The sequence below is a fragment of the Siphateles boraxobius genome, unplaced genomic scaffold, assembly GCF_051911475.1.
Source record: "Siphateles boraxobius isolate OS27281-9 unplaced genomic scaffold, OSU_SipBor_1 130, whole genome shotgun sequence".
Lineage (NCBI taxonomy): Eukaryota > Metazoa > Chordata > Actinopteri > Cypriniformes > Leuciscidae > Siphateles > Siphateles boraxobius.
In genome coordinates, this window is record NW_027508734.1 from 27,379,806 (window position 1) to 27,397,896 (window position 18,091).

General features: G+C 36.1%; 1 protein-coding gene across 2 annotated transcripts in view; it reads right to left on the reverse strand.

Moving 5' to 3' along the window:
- Positions 1-18,020, reverse strand: part of cyld (cylindromatosis (turban tumor syndrome)) — a 31,104-nt gene extending 13,084 nt beyond the window's left edge. The window contains exons 1-5 of one of the 2 annotated variants that reach the window (XM_077228960.1): positions 17,667-18,020; positions 4,914-5,550; positions 4,308-4,613; positions 2,503-2,608; positions 761-853 (exon numbers count right to left, since the gene is read on the reverse strand). In XM_077228960.1, coding sequence (XP_077085075.1) covers positions 761-853; positions 2,503-2,608; positions 4,308-4,613; positions 4,914-5,405 — 997 coding nt within the window. In that variant the 5' untranslated portion in view covers positions 5,406-5,550; positions 17,667-18,020. The remainder of the gene's footprint in view (positions 1-760; positions 854-2,502; positions 2,609-4,307; positions 4,614-4,913; positions 5,551-17,666) is intronic. The other variant, XM_077228959.1, reaches the window with a different exon arrangement.
- Between the last annotated feature and the right edge of the window lie 71 nt (positions 18,021-18,091).

Below are 18,091 nucleotides of genomic sequence, written 5' to 3' on the forward strand. Positions count from 1 at the left end.
TACGTTGTCACGTGTTGAGACGCAACGCTATAAAGTAAATAAACAATGTTCCCGTCTACTATCACAACGAGCTTATCATACTCTTTTGCTACCTTAGCTAGCTAGCCATGTTTCATACCTTGTAAGTTGAGTGGAAGCTAATGTGTGCGCATCTTACACCTTATCTGTAGAAAAGACCTACTTTTACTGAAGTGAAAGGGTTGTCTGGTGTCACTACAGTAATCTGGGGTTGCCAGTAACAATGGAGCCGCTCCGCTGGACAAACTATGTAGTTAAACAATTTACAAGCATTTTATCCACGTTCTAAGTTCTGTAAAAAAAAAGTTCATATCGGCGGGACATCTGCATCATATACGCCGATAATGATATATCTGCGACAGGCTCATATTGCCCGGTAAAATCGGCAGACCAAAGTGAAAATTATCTCATTCTTACATTTCTACTGTTGGCGACAGACTCAAGTGCGTGGAGTTTGTCAGAAACTGAATGCGCATCTGCATACTGTATCCAGTGTAGACAGCGTCAGTGATTATAATGGGTTCTATTTGCTTTTGATGTGAGAAAAAGAGAAAATCACTCACAGCTCTTGACTGAATAACTGTTTACTTATATTTAATAATTACTTAAGATCTTTTTATTTACTTTGGCTATGCTAGTATTAGTCTTTGATGTGTTCTCAAATTGAAAAAATTCATTAGCATCTAAAAATGTTATGTTGTAAAAGCATACAGACTACATTCAGATATAACAGGACAATTACCTTTGCTCTTTGGTTTGCTCTGGCTGCCAGGTTTGTCGCTACCGCCCCTGCAGGCAAAGACTTTGGTCAGCCTCTGATCCTGCATGGAGTATTCTGTAAGCAAATAAAGACACACAAACTGCTCACAATATTCTATCAACATTTAATCATGTCATTCAAAATCCATAAGATTATCTTCCTTACATGGGACAAAGGAGATATTTTTCTCACTTAAATATATATATTTTTTAAAGTTATTGGATTTATCCAATAACATTAATAATGTAATAATCTGAACTTTCGGTTTGATTCCAAAAATGTCCACATACAGCGCAACTTGATATTGTTGATATTGCGTTGATATTGTTGATAAATTATTATGCCATATCTGATATTATGATCATATTTTTTGATGCACACTGATGCCAAGCACATTTTACCAATTCCAAACCACCAATAACTACTATTCATTTTGTATTTAATCATTTATAAGTGATATATAACTGTTAAGGACAGCTGGAAGTGAAAAACGCGTTAAATTCGGGTGTTAAGCAGGTTTTCTTTTACATTTAAAATGTGCCAAAAGAGATTTAACTCCCCCGAAAAGTCAAAAAAAAATATTTCACATCACTTCAGCCTGTGATTCTTATTAAGTGTGGGTCATATTTCAGGATTCTTTACCATAGCAATGTCTCTGAGATCCTGACACATTGTACTTCTGGAGACTCCAGATAGGTTGCCGTTGGCAACTGGAGACTAAAGGGTTCCTGATAGTTTCACATCTAATTCTTCACCTTAATTCCTTTTTTTTTTTCTTTTTTTTCAGTTAAGGTGTATTTTCTTTGTGGTCTGTTATGACCCTGCTGAACCAATGAGCTTTTTGCGGTCCATTGGTTACACCTTAATTTAGTAATTTCTACTATTGCATTGGGATTGCATTCTTCTCATGAGCATTTCATTTTTTTTTTTTACTTTTTACCGCAAGATAAATCTCTTTTTTGGCCCATTTTTACTGAAAAGGAAAACCTGCTTAATAATTATGCACACCTGAATATAAGGTGAACATTTATAGTAGTTATTAAGATTAATGTGGTTTTGAATTGGTAAAATGTGCATGAAAAAAATATGATCAGAATATCAACTTGCATAATAATTATATTACAGTATAACAGTAATACATCATACAGTATCACACATAGAGCAGCAGGCTATACCCTGGTAACTGCGTTAAATATCCCTTTAGTTTCACAGATTGAATAAGGAAGAGTGGTAGCTTTAACACATTAACAACCAAGACATCTTGCCCACACACATACACATGCACACAAACAAACAAATCATTAAATAGAGAGAACAAAGAGGGCTCCACAGACTCCACTCACAAAAACAAGACCTTTAGACAAAAGAGCTTCTGTTTCCTGCGAGTTAACATGACTCACACACACACACACACACACACACTTTCTGACAACAAATATTTAGCCTACACCCTGACTTGAAGTCTAAAACACACAATGAAATATCTATATCTATAAACAATAACTCAATAGAAAAGCAATTTAATAAACTATAGGCTACATTTTTAAATAAATGTAATGAATGTTTTTTTTCCGTTTTAAATTAATTTGATATTTCATAAAAACGTTCTTGTCCTATGATTTTTAAATTCTTTTGTACAATTAAAACCAGGTTTCTGGCAGTAAGTAACCACGCTAAAAGCCAGAATAAAATCCAATACAGAAGTATGAAGTGAGAACCCTTACCTGGCATCACATCACAGATCGGGACGAGACGGGTGTGTTCAAGACTAGCAAAATTACACAGCTGTTTACCGTCGATAATCCCATCCCAGTCTCCAATGGGATTGTCCTGAGGGCGAGAGGTACAGCACCCTATTACTGCACCTGACCTAGATCATCTCATAAGCATTCACATCTACAACACTGTAATTTCGGCCTCAAAGTAAACACATTCCAAACAAAAGTTGGCCAGTCTCTATCTTCAACTGCGTTCCTTTTCTGACCCAGACAGGACCCATTTCACTAACTGAGAGCTGTAATTCTCCAATGACTGCACTACACAACCTACACTATCATCAGAATGACTGATGTATCTGGACTCTAAACCCACACCCTTCACATGCCAATCTTCACTGTTTTCTTTTTTAATTTATATTTCTAATGTATAGCCCTTTCCTTGATACTATTTTATGTATCTACTCAACCAAATAAAGACAAACTTTTCATCGAATCTTATTCAAATACAGCACTTAACTTACAAAATAGACACAAACATATCAAATCTAATCTATGCAATCTATTATTAAAGACCAATAGCAAACTAAAAGTAATAAAACTCCTCAAAATCTAAATGCTATTCACATTATTTAGATCTCAGTGATAGCAAGTCCAGCTGAGCTCTGCTGAAAGAGCAGTAAGAGCTTAACAGAAGAGAGAGAAACAAAGGGTGAAAAGAGGAGAACAGTGGAATGGCGTGTGTTGGTTGTGTCTTGTGTGAGCATTTGGCATTACGCCATCATGGTGGTCACACAGAGCAAACTGAGCTGTCTCTACATTTCTCCTTCAATCCATTCAATCCGTTTTTTATGTTATAAAGTCTCTAATACTCTGCATTTTGTTTATCAAAATTATAATAACACAGTTATATGGTGAAATATTATTAGATTTTTAAATAACTTTTTCATTGTAAATTATTTTAAAATGTTGATTTATTCTTGTTATGAAAAAGCTGAGATCTCAGCCGTCTTTACTTCAGTCTTCAGTATCACATGATCCTTCAGAATCATTCTAATTAGCTGATTTTGTGCTCAGGAAACATTTGTTTTCCAAGATTCTTTAAAAAAAACAGCATTATTTTGAAATAGAAATCTTTTGTAACATTAAAAATGTGTTTACAGTCGCTTTTCATCAATTTAATGTGTCCTTGCTGAATAAAAGTATTATTGCTTCCGGAATTTCTTTTATTACGAACACTAAACTTTTGCGTACGGTACAGTATGGCATACGGTGGCGTATTTTATCATGTATTTTATATTTTTATAGGCTGACATTACAGTTTGTTTGTTTGTTTGTTTGTTTTTTGGGGGGGCGGTCTGCATCAGTTGACAGTGGATATTTATTTGTTCATAATAATTTCTCAAATTTTTAGGTTAATCTTTAAAACACACAAATACATTAATAAAACTGTTAAATGTAATCTTTATCAAAATGAATATCCATTTTCTGTACATCATAATGTGATGCCTGTAGCATGTAACATTTAAAATTACTGAGTTTAGCTTTCAGGGATTGATTGATTGATTTATTTATTTATTTAGACAAAATATAATATAATTTATCGGTTATCAGACAAAATGTATTGCATAAGCCAGAATTTGTTTTCCTTGTATTTTCATAATAATAACAATAATAATAATAAACTTCACATAAAAAGCACCTTCTAAAATATCTGATCTACCTGAAAAAATTCATATCTTAATGCAAACGCTTATATTAAACTTTGCTGCTAAGAACAGTTATTCACCATCTGAACAGTCTAATTAATTTACCATATCAACACCAACGTAGTATCCAAGACTCTCGTTGCCAGGCAGTAAGTCACAGAAGATAACAGTGCCCCGTTCCGGGCCGTCCCGTGTCTGCACCAACACTCGAGAGTTGATCTCCAGTGGTGGTACTTCGCCTTCCACTTCCGGGTCATTATCCTCTAGCGTCACACGATCCACCTCCAGCTCCTCATCTTCCCAGAGCTCAAGTTTATCCAGTGCAACGAAGACACCGCATTCATCTTCACAACGAAACAGCTGCTGACCCTGATAAGAGCCCTCAGTGAAACCTTGACCCCGGCCCTCCTCCTGAAAGACAGAAAGGTTTTCAGAGGATAAAAAGACATTGCATACACCAATCCAGTCATAAGAACTCACATAAATAACGTCACAAATGTGCCATATGAACAAAGGTTATTGTAGATGTGTGATGTTTCAGTCTGGCCTTCACCCACACAACAGCCTACAGGCTATAGTTATGTTCCTTCAAATCTTCCAGCTGAGCCCTGGAGACAAATGCAGCTTTGTCCTGTAATGAACACACACTCGAGGGCTGGGTGAACCCAAAACCAGACAAACAACGCAAACAAGACAAACAGCATTGCTCACCAGTAATTCAACACCAAACCAGATACCGCTCAGTGCCCGGTCAGGCAGCAGAGCTCCTTTAAAGCGGACCACGCCTGGAAGGGGCTCGTCCCCGGACCTCAGCTGCACTCGGACTTTTGATCCACAGTTGATGTCATGGGCCCTGTCCAGGCGTGCTCTGTTGCACAGCAGACTGTAACGCTCTTCACAGTTGGTGATGGGGAACAGCAGCTCAGCCAGCTTCTCCTCCAGCTCCATCACATCCCGTTCATCCACGCTCACCACCACATTGGTCTGGTCCAGGATGCGTAGGCTGCGCTTACCCTTGCTAGGAGGGATCGTGCGACCCAGGCTGTTACGTTCCTGGCAGGCCTGACCAAGGCTGCCGCGTGGGATGCGCTGAGTCTTTTGACCCGGCTTTTCCACGGTGCACTCCTTCACCACAATGTAGAAACGCCAGTCGTCCCGGAAACTACCAGCAGGCTTCTCCTGGCTCCATAGCGCAGAGCTCATGGCTGCATAGCAGGAGTGGGTTGAAGATGACAGGAACACACGTCGAAGGTCAGAGGGTCGTGAGGGGTCAGTGGGACCAGGAAGAGGGAGCTTTCATGACCTTTTCAATGGGAAAGGGATAGATGGATTGAACGGACATAAAGAGCTGTAAAAAGAGAGAAAGTATAGAGGTTTAAGAATGAGGTTGGTCTTGTTTTTGTTTTTTTTGCCTGTTTCAGTTTTGAGTAAGTTTTAGGATGCTCCCGACGGAATATTTTCTAGTCGACTAGTAAAGCTGCACGATACAAACACACACACAATCTTTTTCCTAAATGACAAAATGACAGTTGTATTGCTATGTCTAACATTTGACAAGTACGATCACAGTGAAACAGTGTTGCCGTTGCTGCTGACTCAGAGAGAGCAGTTGTCATGTACAGGTATGAAACAGCTTCAGAAACAGTCTTTTCAACCACACAGTATAATTATTTCTCTGTTACAAATAGTTCAAATTATCACAAAAGTCCTGGAATAAAAGTTTATACTAGTTCAGATACAAACAATGATGTCTACAGTAGTGATCAAAATAGAGTAAATCACCTTTTGAAAGTAACTTGATGCTTCAAATAAAGATTGTATCGTTTCCATCGTTACACCCGTAGTTGGTGACAAGTGACTGTTAATAAAATATATTTGTCACTGAATCATTAATTCAAGAGATTCCTTCAAAAACACTGATTCATCCAGTAATGAATGAAACAAGTGAAGTCTTTCTGAGTGAGTCAATGAATCATTAATTTAAAAAAAAATTAACTCAATACGTTTTTTAAATAGACTGCAGCAAATAACATTTCGTCAGAACCTCTAGAAAATTATGTTATTTTGTTCAGTTGTCTATTCAGAATTGTGGGAGTTGTGATCTCTATTTATCCTGAATTATGCAGCTCTGTCGACTAGTAGTAGTTCATCTAAACAGCAAAGAAGAAAGAATAGTATATCCCTCTGGGGTCCTATGTGTTTTTGGGGTCCTGGAGCATTCTGACATGCTCTAACATTTGTGCTTTTTTCAGTTATTTATAAACATGTTAATGGCAAAGGTGTAAATTCACTCTATATAGCACAAACAGGGCTACCATAATATGTTAGCAAGATGTATGTACATGTTTGTATTTTTGAGAGAATATTGTTTATGCATGGTTATTGAAAAAACTAAAACTTAAAGTCTCTGAAATAAGGCCACAAAACACATACTAAATATGTGTCCACAAGACCTTTGACTAATGGATGTTCTCGCCTAGGATTTTTGCTTCAAAATGATCTGAAAATCATCCTTCCAAATCATTCACATAAAACAATACATTGATTTAAATTTAGTAAAACACTTTTTGTTTGGAAAGGCAATATGCGAAATGGGCGTGACTCATGTATAATGGTCTGATTCACACCTGTGAAGACAAAAGACCTGCTTAATGAGCCTGCATAATGAGCTTTTCACAGGTGTGTCACTGAGCCACAAGAAAGAATACAAGGACACAAGAAAAGAAATGTGTATATATACTACAAAATTGGTTCACAGTTGGAAACATCTATAAAAAAATTGTATTTTTCCACTTGTATTTTTGCTTGCAAATTGTATAATATCCAAGGTGAACATTTCTAGTAATTGTGTAGTTAATTCTCATACTGTATTTTCAGAAAGTTTTGGATATGTATCCTCTCCCCAAATTTGTCACTAATAAAACACAATACAAATAATTTGAAGAGAAGGCTTCTATTGACCTTTTAAGATTTTGTTTACATCTACCTTCTAAATATATTATTTGCTATTTTATTAAAAAGGTTACAATTACAGCAACAATTAAAATAACAATATTTCAAGTGTAATATTTCTTTGTAAAAACTAAAGTATACATTTTATCATACATATTTCAAAGTTAAGGATTCATTAGTTTGAATAAAGCCTACATTGGAACAAACACTATAATAGCATCCTAGTTGATGACTTTATTTTTGACAAAACAAACATAGCCTAATATATTTAACATTTGAGCAGAAATTGGTGAACAAAAGCTTATTCAATGTGGCAGTAGTCTATAGTTTAGGCTACAGTAAACAGTTAATAATCTATCCAAAAACTAGTCAACGAAATGTTGTCTTTCATATTTCTTCTGTAACATAGGCATATCGTTTGTTGTTTTTATGATAGCCTATATTAGGGCATATAAATATTAATATGCAGTTTAATACGTTGCTAATACAAAGACATTTTAACGTTATTTCAACATATTTCAGTCGATTTTCACTCATCTCAGTATAGCAATAGGGTTTGGTAAAAACTGTTCAGTTCATTCATTCACACACAGACGCGATTCATATTTAAACAGTCTTTTTGCGGTTTACATACACTATGATATCGCAATTAGAACACTAATAAAAAAACTTACTTCTCAGATGGATATTTCATATTTCTTTGTAAAAACTAAAGTATACATTTTATCATAGCCTACATATTTCAAAGTTAAGGATTCATTAGTTTGAATAAAGCCTACATTGGAACAAACACTATAATAGCATCCTACTTGATGACTCTATTTTTGACAAAACAAACATAGCCTAATATATAACATTTGAGCAGAAATTGGTGAACAAAAGCTTATTCGATGTGGCAGTAGCATATTTTACATTAAACAGTTAATAATCTATCCAAAACTAGTCACCAAAATGTTGTCTTTCATATTTCGTCTGTAACATAGGCATATCGTTTGTTGTTTTTATGAGCCTATATTAGGGCATACATATTAATTTGCAGTTTAATACGTTGCTAATACAAAGACATTTTAACGTTATTTCAACATATTTCAGTCGATTTTCACTCATCTCAGTATAGTAATAGGGTTTGGTAAAAACTGTTCAGTTCATTCATTCACACACAGACGCGATTCATATTTAAACAGTCTTTTTGCGGTTTACATACACTATGATATCGCGATTAGAACAATAATAATAAAGAACTTACTTATCAGATGGATCCGTTGCTCCTCGAAATGAAAAAAAACAGCACATGTTCTGAGGTAAATGTCCCAGGATTACTCCTCACACAGCCTCGCAAGAAGAAATAGTAGGCTACATTAATATGATGATTACATTTGTTGTGTTTATGTTGCGTTTATGAGGGGCGTTGACACTTTGCATGTGTTGCTTCAGATCATTTGCGTTTGAATAGCGCGCGCTCTCCGTGGGCGTGTCACATTAGCAGAATAATGAGCTGAGAGAACGATAATGAGATCGGCTGACACCTCTCTCTTTTTTTATAGATTACATAAACAGAGAATATATTCATTTAGTTTTGAATTAGATATTTTAAAAGTACAAACTTAAATGATAATAAAGATATATTGCTCGTGCTTGTGTGAATAGTATTCGCTGAGCTTTGTTTAAGTTTAGAGACGTGCACCAGAAAAAAATTTAACGGAGACAGAGAGTCAGAAAGCACACCCTGTTTATTTTCTTCATTTTACAAAAGCACACGGTTTTGATGTTAATGTGAGTGTACACAAAAAAGAAGACCCTCTATAGTTTATAATCATGTATTGATTTTATTTATATGACCAAAAATGACGGAGTATTTTAAGTCTATGTTGCTGCTATGTGGAAAAAAAACAGCAAAACGCGCCGGCGCGTTTCTCGACCCCAGAGAGATATATAACATTGCTAACCTGTTGTACATTACAGATAAATACTAAACCATAATAATTAGCCTTTAAAATATATAAATTAAGGGCTTAAGCGCACATAAATCTTGCCACAAAAGTAATGAGTATGAGTGTTTTGGGAAAAAACAGAAAGGAGACTGTCTAAACATTTTAATAATACATTAATGAACTAGTGTTTCCTGAATCAGTGTCAACTGCAATTTAAAGTTGACGATGCTGACTCGTCATCTCCACAGTATAGTGGATAAAGAACTGAAAATCTTCAGTTTTTGCACGATTGAGCTAAAGAAGTCAATTTATGATACCATTGTTATACGATTGTATTCCTGATTTCAAATATGTTTTTGAGATACAATGTTCAAATACAAATAGTATAACAAATAGTTATGTCGATTTTGTCTTTCTCAAACTTGGGATAAATAGGAACGTAATTGCATGCTGGAAATAGCTGTCTGGCGATGTTACAATTATGGCCACCGTGTAAACTCTCTTGCCTTAAAGCGGCTTTGTGTTGCCACCTAAAATTACCAGCTCTGACCAATCCTTCCTGCTACCCTCTAAGGAACTTGCAGTGGCCCACTAGCATTTGCCATATTATTAACATAATTAGCATGGCTGGGGACATTCGTCTACTGCCATATTCGTCTACTGCAGATATGACTAAACAAGGTTCAAATTCAGTCGTTTAACATGAGGTTAAAGAATATGTGAATTGCTTAATATCAAATGTTGTCGACATCTTTTAGGAAAATGATGCTAAACAATGTCATCGGTTTCACTTATTAATGTTCCCATGTTTTAAATAAGAAAATAAAAGCAGATAATACACAGATGACTTATGAAAACTATTTTCAATTTAATTTATGCAAATGAAATGAATTTTGTAAAATGTAATACACATTTAGCATACCCATTCAGAGTACTTTGACCATGGTTCTGTTTTTAACTAAGCTAAAAAGCTCAAAGCTAAATCAGTCTCTCATACACTACATCATAGGCTACAACCAGCTACAGATACTGATGATTGTTCAGTAACTTACAATCATGCACTAAGTCATGTATTGCATTAAATTGTATTCACATGCAGCTGAACATCCCCATAAAACCGCTAATCAGTATCACTGATTATAATGGATTCAATGTGCTTTTGTTGCGATGTATCGCGCCTTTCGCATCCAGTGTAGACAGAGTGTAACCTGCCAGTTTACACCAATGAGACTAGAATCAACAGTGTATCATTTCCATATCAATGGGTGCTTCTCCTTTCTAATTTTCATCTAATTGCATCTCAGCTCCATCCCCCCATAGGATGCGAGGAATCGAAGGAAATTCTGAGTTGTACATTTGAATATTCTTGATCACTCAGTCACTTCACACCGTCATCAGCTGCGCTCAGAGGATCTGCTGTTATGTTGTTGAAGTTTAGTTATTTAAATAATAATAATAAAGCATAAATTAAAATAATTTTGACAAACGTGAAGGAGGAGGAGAATTTACATGTGCTTCAGGTTTTTTCACTTCCACATAATACAGCTGTGCATCCTCGCTCATAGCTCCTCTGGAAGCTTCCTCAATCCTCGCTCCTCGATTCCTCACGGTGCAATTAGAGAATTGAGATGTCCTTTAAGATGGCTAACTTTGATCAGTTTCCGGGTCACAGGCTGGAGGAGGGAGGAGGGAGGAAATGACAAAGCATCAATTTGAGTATTGAGAATCACACAATGACTTTTTACTTCAGTGTTTCTGTAGTGCAGCTGCCGGACTACCAGTGAAAACAATTTCTGCGTTTAGCATTCCGACACAATATAACACAATATGGTTTTTTTCTTGTTCTTGTTTTCTATTGGAAAAATTAATATAAATGCTAGCTTCTTGTTTCCTGATTGGCTACAGTTTGATAATCTACATAATTAAAGTTTCCATGGCAAATTTCTAAAGCGTTTATTTAACACTCATAAGTACAGTTGCAAAAGATTGTGATCTCGATTCAAACACCCAAGCGATCTCATTCCTAGATGACAACGATTCGCTTGTGTCTGTTAAACCTTTAACAAAATCACACTGGAACATTCAAATCTGCGTTGGCGCTGCCGCTGAGCCAGAGAGAGCAGTTATCATGTACAGTAGCCTATGAAACAGCTTCAGAAACCACACAGTTTCGTTATTTCTGTGATACTGGCCTGGGAGACATTTCAGATGTCTACGGTAGCGATCAAAATAGAGCAAATCACTTTTTGAAAGTAACTTGGCACTTCATATAAATACTGCAGATTCCTGCAAAACCGGAGGCTGCAGTTTCAGGGCATTTCTATGACCCTAGTTGTTTGTGACAGCGCCACCTAGCCAATGCTACTTCAAAAAGAGGATCTTTCCACCTTTCTATTTTTAACTTAGGAGCGGGCCGGGCGCAGCCATTTTATACTTGAAAGTGCGATGCTTTCGGTGCCAGCAGTCTCTAGTTATTATTTAGCTGGGCAAAAACAGTTCATTGTATTGCTGGAGGTATTTGTTTTCAAATTATTTTAAATTATTTTTTTAATGTACAGATTACATCGTTATGCCACCAGGTGGCGACAAGTGACTGTAAAAAATGTATTTGTAATTGAATCATTCACTCAAGAGATTCATTCAAAAACGCTAATTCATCCAGTAATGCCTGCTACAGACTGTAAAATTTCAACAATCCTATAAGATCATACAAATCGCACTATACGAAATGCATCCAATAAACTTGGGTACGACATGAATGTAGAATGTATGATGATGACACCAATTGAAGCATGAGGTAAGTCATTTTAAGTTTTAGCGCCATGCCCTGTTGATCATTACACCATTTCATGTTGCATTTTTATTGGCTAGTCAGTAGACGTTCAGTAGTACCAGTAAACACACTGAGATGATCATGCTAAATTTCCGATACTGTCAGAAAATGATCGCAGGATTTCTTTGGTCGCGAGAGAGTGACAACAGCCGTCTTTGAACCTCTCTAACTGTACAACGCAGGACAACTGTTTAGGAGCCACAACCACAGAAATTGCCACAAATGGTCATCTTTCGTCTGGGACACACATATAATGAAACAAGCGAAGACTTTATGAGTGAGTCATTGAATCATTCATTCAAACTGTTTTCTAAAATAATTCATTCCGATTAATTAAAGATTTTAAATAGGCTAGACTGCAGCAATTAACATTTTGTCAGTAAATTACAGGACTTTTTTTTCCTGTTACTCCAGTCTTCTTTAGTGTCACAAGATAATGCAGTGCTCATGCTAATATGCAGGCGCTCAAGAAATATTTCTGATTATTATTATTAGCTGAAAATGATTGTGCTACTTATAAAAATGTGGAATGTGAGGTGTTTTTTAATCAGAATTGTTTAATGAACTGAAAGATTGAAATAGAAATATGAAATGATAAATAGAAATGTGATTTACTTTAAATTATTTAAAACGGAATTTATTAACATTATAAATTTCTTTATTAACAAAAAAATTTACTGCACATTTTGCACATTTAAAAAGCAAGACAGAGAGCAAAAGACACACCCCACTTACAAACATCCATAAAAAAAGTAAGATTTAAAAAGGAATGGACACATGACACTGACAATAAGGAATAAGGCAGCACTAAACTGGGGATTCAATCTATTTTTCCAAAACAGTATATCTTCTAATGGAGGGATAAATATGATTATTTTTCACTAGAATTCAATTAAAATTCAATTAAAAACATTCCTAGATAATGGGTAGGGCGCTCTGGCCCAAACAACGCTGAGAACCACGGATCTAGGCCTCCACGGGTTTAGTCTAGTTAACTTTTTAGGAAGAAATTGTGCTGAAAAATGGCACAACATATTTAGAATCATATTTTAAATTAGTGTATCTCAACTGGTGGGTCGCAGCCCAAAAATAGGTCACACGTCTGTTTTGACAGGGTTTCGGAGAACAGGGGCAAATGGCACAATGCGAAATGTAAATAAAATGCATCAACTTGTGCATAGTTATAGTCTTAGTAGAAAGTAATACGTCTATTACCTTTTCGAAGGAAGGAGAAAAATCTTTCCCATATTTTTGTTCCTGACAAAAAAAATGCAGTGCATCCAAACAAAAGGTATTTTGGTGAAAATGAATCTGTCATTTATAGAAGCTTGCCAAAATGGACCGGCCCTTAATGCCCTTAACCTCAAAAACCATGACCAAAACATGTCAGGGTAAAGAAAATTGGTCAATGACCCAGACTATGGGCTCACTTAGAACGAGAATAAACATGGGTCCAAAACATCCGACAGTTGACAGTTTCATGTGATTAATTATCGGCTGTCAAGAGCACAAAACTATCAAAATTCATTTGTATAAAAAATATAGATCACACTTCTGTTTGTGTATTATTATTTTTTTGATTTTCAATCAAATTATATTGTAATAACTTTTTTGGTCCTGTGTGTGCAGTACAATTGATTTTGTTTTTGTTTAACCCTTTCAAGCAAGAATTATGACAAACTGAGTCAGGATTTTCCCTGAGTTTTTAAAGCTCTTATGGGGCATGAAAAACAAGATTTTACTTATTTTGCAAATACATTTTCAAAGAGATTTTCAGATGTCGATGCAATTTTGGTTGTAACTGAAGAGATACTTTATTAAACAATACAGTAGTAACACAGCAATATTGTGTGAATTAAACAAACCAATGAATAAAATTATATCAAATCATGTGAAAACTATGAAATATATACAAAAAATATAAACGCGAAATATTGCAAACGCAATTGAGTTTGTTCCCTTTCGTCCAGCAGACAGAGTTGTTCTGTTTTGAACAAGTTGAAATTCTCATGTCTTTGATCTCAGAACATGAGGACGTGATTCAATCTTAGATCTCTACAACCGGTGAAGGTACAACTCTTTGGAAAGTGGAACCCAACTTAGATTATGTAGGCTAGATAACGATGACGCTCCATCCAGTCTATTTACTGGTTTGTCGATTTACTATTATTAGCTAATAATTCTGATGATGTTCAAGATGGACACATTTCTAGCTCTCCTCTATGTGAAAACCTCAGACTGAAATCTACATTGATCTATTGATGTTTTCCTTTGTGTTTTTTAGGGCTGCAACTAACGATTATTTTGATAATCGATTAATCGGACGATTATTTTTTCGATTAATCGATTAATCGGATAGAAATTAAATTAGATATTTTTTTTTATTATAACTAAATAAAACCGTAAATCAGGGTATTTATGTGTAAAAGTGTACTTTAAAAAGTGCAAAAGCCACACATTGAGTTTTACTAATATCAATATTTGCATTGTTTTTAATGATAATTGCTGATGGCAAGTTGACAAACATGATTATTGTTAAAAAAATGATATCCAACATATTATGTTTTAACACAATTTTTGTTAAAACAAATTTACACAGACATGTTGTTCAGATGTGAATATCTGAACTAAAAACAAACTAAAAACATCTAAAATATATAATTCATTTAATTTTTATTTAAAATTAATTATATATAAGGAATATAAGGATAAAGAATATAATATATATTATATATAATATATAAAAGAATAATATAAGGATAAATTGATTAAATAAATATAGAAAGACTGAAAACAATTGTGTGAACGTAGAGCCGCAGTAGATCGCGTTTGAAAAACAATTAAAACTTAGTAGACAAATGCTATAAAAAGAGAACGGAATGGAGGTAACGTTACCCAGCAAGCTAACAGGCTTGAGTAAAGGACAGGAGAAATTATGCATTAGTGCACAAGCATTCACTGAAAACCACTGAGTACAGTGACTAAAAAACAATATTTTACTGCTGCTGTTATTAACTGCCTTTGTATTTAATGCTTCACTTTGTAAACACCGTTTTAATTTAACCTATTTCTGCGGTAGCGCTATTTTAATCCATCACTTACGTTGCGAGCGAACTGATTGCACAACCTGATGCTCGAGACAAAATACAGACATCCCGGAAGTCCCGGGAGTCTCCCGCATATTGATTGCGGCTCCCTGATGCCCGCGAATTAGTTCAAACTCCCGAAATCTAGAGCGCGCAAGCAAGAGCGCGCATGCGAGACAGAAGAGACTGCTCCAAACCGTGTAGCGCGCGCGCTCGGCAGAGCGCCTGAGGGAGAGAGACCTTGCGTGTGTGTGCGTACCAGTAAACGCTCCCCGTGACGTAAGCAGACCAACTAATCGATAATGACATTCGTTGACAACGATTTTCATAATCGATTATAATCGATTTTATCGATTAGTTGTTGCAGCCCTAGTGTTTTTCAATCTAATCTGAAATGAACAGTGTCAGGGGTACTGGTAACGGATTACAAGTAACATGCATAATGTAATCAGATTACTTTTTGGTGTAATTAGTAAAGTAACGCACAACAAGTAACATGCACGACGTAATCAGATTAATTTTCTGATGTAACGAGTGCATTACAAGTAATGCTCATTATGTAATCACATTACTTTTTTGTTGTAAATGTAAATAAAATTATAATAACACAAATACATTTATTTACACTAACAAAGTTACTGCAGATGAAGTATTTTCAAGAACATCAGTCACAGTAATAGCATGAATTGTAGTTCAAATATAGTTAATGATGCATGATGTCCAATTTACTGGACAGATGAATAATCAGAATTTCCTCCCAATCTAAAATGAATAACTGCAAAATGTAACAATGATATGACTCCTTAGATGTTGTTGCTTGATGCTACAACAATTTCTTTGCAAGAGTCTCCTAGGACAGAAGTAATGGATGGACATTCCGGAGCAACTTGGCATTTCTGACTTGCCTTTGGTGATCTTGGTTTGGAGAAAAAAATGTGACATACAGTACAACGGCTTGCCATTTGGTCGCAGTGTATAGGATGATGCATATGGGTCCACTGTAGAGGCTGATGTGCAACTATGCCATCAATACCCATGCATATGCAATAAAATGCTTTTTGAATAGCTCTCCTCTATGTGTGAAAGAGTTAACAACCATTTTGCTTACTTATACTTGTGTATGAAAAATTCTGCTACTCTGTTGGGTTACCAATTGGTGTTCAATTTAAAATGTGGGTCATTAAAGGGATAGTACTTGTTCATCCAAATTCTGTCATCATTTACTCACCATCATTCTTCTGTGGAAGTTGGAACAGAACATATTTTGATAAAGTCTGTCTTTTGTTCATACAATGAAAGATATGGAAAAAAGACAATTTTTCGAATATCCTCTTTTGTGATCTACAGAAGAAAGGGTGTGTAATATGAGGGTGAGTAAATGATGACAGAATCATAATTTATGGGTGAAATTTTCCTTTAAGCAACATCACATGACAACCACTGACTTGGCTAACTGGCATACCTCATCAATGACCACGAAATTAGAATAACCAGCCGAACACACTTGCATCAACAGAGTCTGTGTGACTGGTTGGTTTTTCCCCCAGCAGCAGGGGAATTCACACAGCGAATTAAATCTCACTCTGAGCTTCCTGTATGCACAATAATAGTGCACACTTACCACTACTGCATAATGACTAATAGCAAGAATAAAAGACGAGACAGGGAATGCTCTACTGCATGACATTTTACTGATATTGCACGTGTCATCTACTTCTGTCTGAAATGTAAGATGTGGCAGCGAAGAAAGATCCTGCAGTTTAGGTGGTTCGGCAGTGATTTGGCCCATCCTAAAAATGACAGTACGGTTTTCATTAACGTCTACAGCCTAGCCTGTCCACACAGAGATCAGTGTTCTGGTAAATATTAGTGATCTCTAGGCAAACACGTCAAAAGGTGCCAATTCTTAGGGGTCGTCAAGCTAGCTTAATTCCATGTGAATGGATCAAGGAGGGCTAATAATGCCAAAGCATAGTGTTAGCATTCCCATTCATCTCAATGCCACTTGTTTGGCTTTTGTTGTTGTTCTTGTTGTTTATATCTGTGAAGTACATGACATGTAAAACAGGGCAAACCTAAGAAAAAAAGTTGAGAACCAGATCTCTAAACAATAATCATGATCACTTGGAGGGACTCTCAAGCTTTGAGTGACAATATTCATGCTGACTGTCTGTCCCTCCACAGCCATTGATATTCAACAGACAGTGATCTGTGAAGTTGATGCTTTGTCAACATAGGAGGCATGCAGAGCCAGGAACACCCACCTGTAATGCCAATGTATTAGCAATATGTACAGGCTTTTGTAAGTCTTATCACTGTATCAATGATGTACTGTAATGCACCCAATGTAAATATCACATCACCGTTATGCACTTTCTCTAGACTGTGACTGCCGGATGAAAACGATGCAGTAGAGATGGGCAGGCCCTACACTAAATGACAATGACCAGGTACAGAAGGCAAACTATCAGCTTCTCTGTTAACGGTTATTCCCACTCATAGAGCTCGGTTTGGAGATAATGTCAGCGCTGGATAACCCTTTGTTGTCATGTATAATCAGCGGGTCTGGTTACAGTTACGGATCTAAAGCTAGTCATGTGTCAGAGTCAGTCTGTAGCGGTAAACAGGTGACATCAGCATGAGCGGATCAGACTCCTCTTACCTGACGTTTAAATATCCCGGTATTCATCCGTCCGCCTTCAATGGCATTTGAGATTATTCCAGTGAAACTCTCGTGGCGCTGTTAGTAATGATGATGGTGTTTATTTGACATTGTCGCATGGGCTCAGCTGAAGCCAGCGCTGACTCCAATCCGTAATACTAGCTACCGGTTAATGGAGGGACAGTCGCCTCCTCCGTGCACTTTAAACCCGCTGGTAATAATCCCGGGTGAAACGATGAGGGAAACTCGAATAAAATCCGGTAATATTGGTAAAGCCGAGGCCGTTGTTTCATTTGAAATCAGTGCGAGTATTATTTACAGTGTGGTTGTGTATGTGACGGTTAAACCAAACATGCTGCGTTATTGGAGAGAAACTTGATCTCCTATTGGACAGTGAGTGACAGCTAAAATCTGATTGGTCATTT